This window comes from Hyperolius riggenbachi, chromosome 2, assembly GCF_040937935.1.
Source record: "Hyperolius riggenbachi isolate aHypRig1 chromosome 2, aHypRig1.pri, whole genome shotgun sequence".
Lineage (NCBI taxonomy): Eukaryota > Metazoa > Chordata > Amphibia > Anura > Hyperoliidae > Hyperolius > Hyperolius riggenbachi.
Window position 1 is genome coordinate 441300589 of NC_090647.1, and position 7531 is coordinate 441308119.

Below are 7531 nucleotides of genomic sequence, written 5' to 3' on the forward strand. Positions count from 1 at the left end.
TAGCCAGAGGTTTTCTATATCAGAGTTCACTATAAGAGATTCTACTGTATTTGTGTTGCAGCAACTGTTTAGATTTTTTTTTGGGTGGGGGGGGGGGGGGGGGGGGTGTTCTGTGTATTATTAATAGCCGGCTTCTGATGTAGAAATGGCTGCCTGGGAGCTACTTGGATGATGGTGACCGGTATGACAGCCAGAAATCTAGCAACTTTCTAAGTTGAATCAAAGATGGCAGTCCCCATATTCCTTTCACTTCAGGCCTCCTTTGAGATACAGGAAGCACAGATCCAGTAACCAGAGGAAGAAAATCCACTGGGAAGTCTGGTTCTAGATAACTGAACTTTTGCTTTTGGCTTGCTATGGGATATGTAGGTGTCGGCTGCCTCTACCAGAGGGACACAACAGATCTCAGCTCAGTGCGGCCTTTTGGCCTGGTAATTACAGGGGTTCCAGTTAGATTCAATTAGGATTTTTATCCTGGGCTTGTACAAAACGCATCTGACAAGCTTTTGTATTGCCCACTTATGTATTTATACATATCAAGTCACCTCTTAGCCGTCTCTTATTTATGCTGGAAATACACGGCTCGATTCTGAGCCATTAAGATGGCTCGATAGATAATTTCCAACATGTCCAATCTCCCACCCGATCATTTCGCCGTTCGATTCTGGATTGAAGTGAATGGAAAAGGATAAGAAAATCGATCGAAAGATAAGAGAATTGACTGCGGAATCGAACGGCGAAACGATCGAGCGGGAGAATCGAGCGGCAAAAATCGAGCCGTGTATGCCCAGCATTACCCAAGCTAAATAAACCCAGTTAGTCCAACCTTTCTTGGTGAGACCTTCAATCCCTCTAATTCATTTAGCTGCCCGTTTTTGTTGCTGTTCTAGAACGTCAATGTCCTTCCTATAGTGTGGTGACGAAAACTGTATCCCATGCTCCAGATGTGGTCTCATGGGTAATTTATACAGAGCGAGTAGTATACTAGCATCTCGTGATTTAATTTCTCCTTTTTGCATACCAGTATTTTGTATGCTTTAGCTGCTGCTGCTTGGCATTGAACAAGGTTGGTTAACTTGTTGTCAATCAGTATTCCCAAGACAGTCTCCAAGTCTGATGTTCCTAGATGTATGCCATCCATAGCTTGATGAAGTCACCACTATTACATCTTCCGGTTCACCTGCTTGCTGGACAACAAATGAGCAGCGCAATTAAGCTAAACTGATTTTCTGGAAAACAAAGAATTATAAACAGGATTCCTTTGGTAGGGACAGAGTTTGCCTGTAGTTAATTCCTTTACACGAGAATGAAATGGAATAAGATACTGGGATAGAGAGAAACCGGTCAGCTTCCAGAAGCAGAAACAGGCCGATTAGGTTTGCTGAGATATTCATTGGCCAAGGCAAATATTGAGAATCAGGGAGAGATTGAGCAGGAAGTTAAATAAACAGTATAAGCCATGAGAAGCACAGGCATCCCAGATCACACAGACCTCTCTATCTTTCAAGTCTCAGATCCATAAAAGTATGCAGAGGTTTGGGATGAACACACTAGAAGTTGACCAGTGGTACATCAGATAAACCAATCTTTTCCTAATATTGATCATTTTACCTGTTCTACCCCTTTGAACCATTATATACTAGATAAGACTTTATCTCATTTATTGCACACCTGAAGAGTGCTAAAGCTTTACATTTAAAAGGAACCTAAACTGAGAAGGATATGGATTTTTCCTTTTAAAATAATACCAGTTGCCTGACTATCCTGCTGACTCCGTGTCTCTAATACTTTTAGCCACAGCCCCTGAACAAGCATGCAGATCAGGTGCTCTGACTGAAGTCAGACTGGATTAGGTGCATGCCTGTTTCAGGTGTGCGATTCAGCCACTGCTGCAGCCAAAGAGATCAGCAGGACTGCCAGGCAACTGGTATTGTTTAAAAGGAAACATACATATCCCTCTCAGTTTAGGTTCCCTTCGAAAACATTGTGGGCTAGAGTACCCACTACTCACCATTCTCCTGCTGCTTGTTGTCTTCGGGGGCCCCTCGCATTGCCCTTTTCTAGACCTCTCCATCCCCCCCAGACTCCCAGATGATCATCAGTTGGTGAACAGGTGATTCTTACTCTGGGCATGCACTAGTTTCGAACTGAACATGCCCAGTGAAAGAATTATTTTCTGCACTTCTTTCAAGCACCTTTTGCTGAGTATTTGTGGGTCAGAAATTCACGCATGCCCAGAATGGATTTGCTCAAGCATGGCCAGAATATTAAACTAATGAGCCAGAGAAGGACAGGGAACAAGAGGGACCCAGAAGAAAACGAGCAGCTTGTAACAGCAGGAAATGAGGGGGAACCTAACTCAGACATAAAAGGAAAAACAAAAACCGACTCATGCCACCAATTGAGTCTGAGGGTCTACATATACTACTATGTTACTATGTAGAGGAGAGGAAGACTGATGGCATGGCGTGCAATTGAGTAGCCAGGGTGAGTGAGAAAACAATGCTCTCGGCCAATCGACCCCCCCCAGGCAGAGGAGAGATGGGTCTGGGACTGCTATAGACAATGCTAGATTCTCGGCAGAGGCAGACCTAACTGGCAAGTCTTGGCGTGTCTGGTGTGTACATTACTTTACAGCAGGGGTCCCCAACCACCGGGCCACGGCCCACTGCCGGTCTGTGGGTAGTTTTCAGCCGGTCCGCGGCGGGTCTGGCCTCTCGCCCCCCCTCCCTCCATGGCCGCCGCTTCTGTTACCTTATGAGCTGGTGGCCGCTTCCTCTTTTACATTCTCCCGTAGTCCCTCTCCTCTTTGCAGCATCTCCTATTACAGCAGCGCGTCCTTCGGCTGCTGTAAGGAGGGAAGGAAGCTGTCCTGCTTCCTTCCCTTCTTGGAAAATCGCTCTGTTCTAAAGCCCAATCTACACGATACGATTCTATTTACGATCCGATTAAATCCGACATGTCCGATCGGGATTCGATTCAGTTCGATTTGCCATCGCAAAACAATGGCAAATCTAATTGAATCGAATCCCGATCAGACATGTCGGATTTAATCGAATCGTAAATAGAATCATAATCGAATCGTACCGTGTAGATGGGGCTTAACGCTTTTCAGAGCGATTTTACACTTTCCTATACGTAACATTGAGGCTGAATCGCCTCAGAAAAGCACAGAAATGCTGCAGGGACCCGCATTTGCGTTTGGGAGAAAAATCACATTGCTATGGTGTGATCCATCCCATTCAAATACATTAGCCAAGCGATTTACAAAGCGCACGTGTTTTTAAAAGCGCTCAGAAGCGCTCTTGGTGTGCACCAGGCCGTAGATAGTTTCCTTTTTTTATTTTTTCTACAAAACTCTGATATATAGTTAATTTAAAATACTCCACTGAATGCATTAAAAAACCTATGCCTGAACTGAACCTTTAAAACAAAGGTCAAATACCAGTGAGAGATATGAAAATAGTGCAAATATCTATCACACCATATCATAGTGCACTTATTTTGTGTCATGAAAATCGCATCATTTGCATCAGACATTGTGCAGGCTGGAACAAAGGCAATTTAAATAACATTTTTATAGCTAGCTTAAACTCTCTGCTACCTTGGAAACAGACTCTTCCGCCCTTCTATAAATGTTATAGTGGGTTGGAAGTGTTTATGTATTATGTAGTCATATTACACCATCTAAATACTGCTTGCTTTACACTTGGCAATAATACCTGGAAAAGCACATATAACACCTGTACGCGTTCTTTCACATGTTTATTGCGTGGTTGGCATTTTTTCCCCCTTCAAACATCTAAATGCCTGAAAATGCTATAGGTTTGTGTGTACAAATATAAAGATGGGAGTTTTGCTGCATTTCTCCTAGTTTTAAGGTGCATTTACTTTGACGTCCTCAAATGCGACGCCCTAAAATGCCTCTCACGTGTACTGCAACATTGGCATGTATGGAATTTTCTATGAGGGGTTAAAACACTGCATGTCAATAGTATGAAAAACGTCCATAAAAATGAAGTCTGACAGAACAATAAAAAAAAAAAATCAATCTCAGTCATGTGGTCAGCTTATCTCACTGCTGGTCTGTAGAACTGTTCAATAAAGCTAGGATTCCACACAGTATCATCATTTTCTGCCAGAATAGACTGACTCAGTACTTACATAATACCTATACCGCTTTCCATATATAGCAGGAGGATTACACAGCTACATTTAGTACACAGTGGCCATAGGCTATTCTCTGCTACTGTAGAGGAGAGCACAAGGGCATTTGAGCAATACCACACAAGAAGCACACAGATGGGCGACGTCTGTGTAACATAAATTGCAAACTTGACTAAGAAAAATAATTGAAATGCTCTGAGGCAAATAACACAGCTAGTTACAGGTGTTGGAAGATAGCATGCTGCAGCGATTGCCATAAAACATTAAATATGCACACAAGCAGCAAGGACAGGTCTATCCAGTCCAGCAGACATGACTGCAGACTTTAGTTCTGAGAAGCACATAGTTTTGCTGTACATCTACAGCTGAGTGGACAGATAACACAGAATGTGAATGCATGTAATGATATCTGTGCCATGCACGTATACATAAAAATAGTAATAATTACAAGGAATACCACCTAATACTCTGCCTGCCCCCCCCCCCCCCCCACACACACACACACACACACACACACACACACAAATCATTTCTAGTCCATGTTCGCACTACTGGTTGCCTACTAATGGGCCTGCTAGTGATGAACAGTGGCACTTTCAGTGGTGCAGAAGCGAACACCAAGGATTTTATGGAATGTGGGCATCTGTGGAAGGGTTATAGGCCTGAAATGTTATGTTTGTATTTATCCTGTGGGCAGTCGCATCAGATATATAGAACAGACTGGAAGTCGGACCCTGGGCTTCTTCTGACAATCTTTGGTTGAATGAAAGTTGAAGTGCGTGGGAAATTCAAAATAAGGAACTGCCTGTTTAAATGTGTTAGTTGCAGGTTAAGTTTGCGATTCTGATTAGCACCCACACATTTGTTGTCACACTAAAATCTGCATAGAGGAATTTCTGCCCACCTGTACTTGTGACACCTTAGGCACATGCCTATAGGGACTTCTGTGGAGACAGGCTCAGGGAGAAGACACCATTTGAAATGTACCCAAGTTCTGTAATTAAAAGGAATGGACATGCGATGGTGGAAAAGGCTGTACTCCTACTACTGGATTCAGGACTCAGAGGATGAGGGCCTGTTTCCACTACACGCAGATTGGACGCAGAATGGATGCAGAAAAACTGACTCCAATGAATGTCTATGGTCCTGTTTCCACTAAACGCGATTTTTCTGATGCAGATTTTCCCATAGGCATTCATTGGAGTCAGTTTTTCTGCGTGTAGTGGAAACAAGCCCTAGTTATGGCTGGTACACACAAGTCAATCCAATTTCATCTTTTCAGTCAGGCAGGGGTCACTTTTCAGAAAATAAAGAAAAGTGTGATCCCTGCCTTACAGCAGCTAATGTAATTTACAGAGAAAACTAACAAATTGTGCAAGATGTAAGGTTTTTTTTTTGGTACTTTTCCGTTAACCACTAGGTGGCGTTTATTACTATTCCCCCTCCAGGCCGCCATGGAGTTACATCTTTCCCTACTATCCATGGCGGCTTGGAGGGGGAATAGTAATTAGCGCCACCCAGCGGTTGCGCCCGGCTAACAGAAAAGTACCATTTTTATCTGCATTCAAGTGTGATCTAACCTATTGCTTAACATGAGTTTTCAGTTGAAAATCAGTTATGTGCAGAAAACATGCACGAAAGCCAACAAATGTGACCCCTGCCTCAGTCAGTTCCATCAGCACACAGTAAATGGCAAAACAATGTAAACATATAATGGCTCTTCTGACCATTCCCTTGTTCCAAGCAAGTTCCTGAGGGTTCTTGTAAACCCATCATTTGCTCATGCATGCACACCATGTGACATGCAGGACTGATCAATATTTATCGGTACCTCTGATTTCTCAACAATCTGTTTACCTATTATTTCCAATCAATCTGTAGAAGAATTGGCTTCCAATTAACAGCCAACCTGATCATTTACATTAGCTCATTTACATTGGTCACCAGAAACCATGATTTGGGGTCATTTTTGGTGACAGTGTGCCAGTGATTGGTATACACACATGCACGTGGGGCAATGTGTACTGTGCTATGGAAAGGGAGGAACCAGCACAACAATCACAAAATGATCATTTGGAGTGACAAAAGCATGAAGGATGGCAATTGGCAAATTATTTAAAGGGGAATTGTGAGTACCTGGGCTATCCAGCAAATCCTGCTTATTTATTGCCATTGTCTGGCAATTTCAATGATGGTTTCCAGTAACCTCATATACCAATTCAGCTTCTAACTCACACAGACTATAGGATGAACACACCCACACACCTCTCTGATGTCAATCAATGATCTACTGTATACACTCAGCACACCTCTGATGTCAATCAATGGCCTAATGTATATACTCAGCACATCTGATAAGCAGCCTGTTTGATAGGAAAAAAAGGCATTAAAAAAAACCACCAGCGACATAAATTTGTCCTTAGATTAGTGAGGCTGATGACAACTGGAAATTTCCCACCTCCTTTGCACTTTGGTCACTTGAGATTACAATGCAATAGCAGGCAGTGCTCAGCACCTGCCAACCTGCACATGCCACGCAGCACTGATTCACCCCACTGAGCACCTAGAGATTTGCATTGTGCCTCATTACTGAGCACATCCTGATACACAGAGACATAATAGCAATCTCTCCCAGGATCTCATCAGTATTGTAGAATCTCATCACTGAGCATTACTGCTCTGCAGGATGCTCACAAAAGCCTGTCAAATCCAATAAGGTGAGATCAGCCTGAATCTCCTGCAGCCATCCTCTCTCCCCAGCACCCTTCTTACCTGCTGTGCCCCCGCTGGGGCTTTTAGGAGACGTCTTCCCTGTGCCCTCCGCCATTGCCAAGCCACCGGTGATTAATCAGCCTGTATCCCGGTGCTGAAGAAGCGCTGTGATTGGCTGCACGGGAATGCTGGCTGCAGTTCCCTGGTTATCCCAGCTGACACATGAGGGGGAGGGAGCCGGGGAGCCGCAGTGATGAGATCAGGGAAGAGACACACGACATATGTGTCTGCCCGGCTGCAATGAGGGACAGCGGCGACGGCTGTGCAGCCGAGGAGGGAACGGCAGCTGGAGGGAGGCGCAGGGCAGGGAGGAGGCTGGCCGCTCATTAAGCCGCTTTACCTTTCATTAGGTGCGTTTCATGTTCAAGGGAGGGAGCTGAGCAAAGAGGAGGAGCCCAGTTAGGGGTGGCATATGTGTGTCGTGCCTCCTGATATTATTAGAGCTGTCCCTCTTATGAAAGGTGGGTTTGTCAGGTAACTCTTGTAGTGGCTTTTACAAGTTTATATTGCTATACAATACATCTGACATATCAGCTAGACATACACTCCCCTAAAGGATTATTAGGAACACCTGTTCAATTTTAAGCATAGC

At 44.0% G+C, this 7531-nt stretch overlaps 1 protein-coding gene across 6 annotated transcripts in view; it reads right to left on the reverse strand.

Annotated features, from left to right (window-relative positions):
• The window catches only part of MAP7D2 (MAP7 domain containing 2), a 179033-nt gene extending 171754 nt beyond the window's left edge, over positions 1-7279 (reverse strand). For 5 of the 6 annotated variants that reach the window (XM_068270001.1, XM_068270003.1, XM_068270002.1 and 2 more), the window contains exon 1: positions 6940-7279. In XM_068270001.1, coding sequence (XP_068126102.1) covers positions 6940-6994 — 55 coding nt within the window. In that variant the 5' untranslated portion in view covers positions 6995-7279. The remainder of the gene's footprint in view (positions 1-6939) is intronic. The other variant, XM_068270004.1, reaches the window with a different exon arrangement.
• Between the last annotated feature and the right edge of the window lie 252 nt (positions 7280-7531).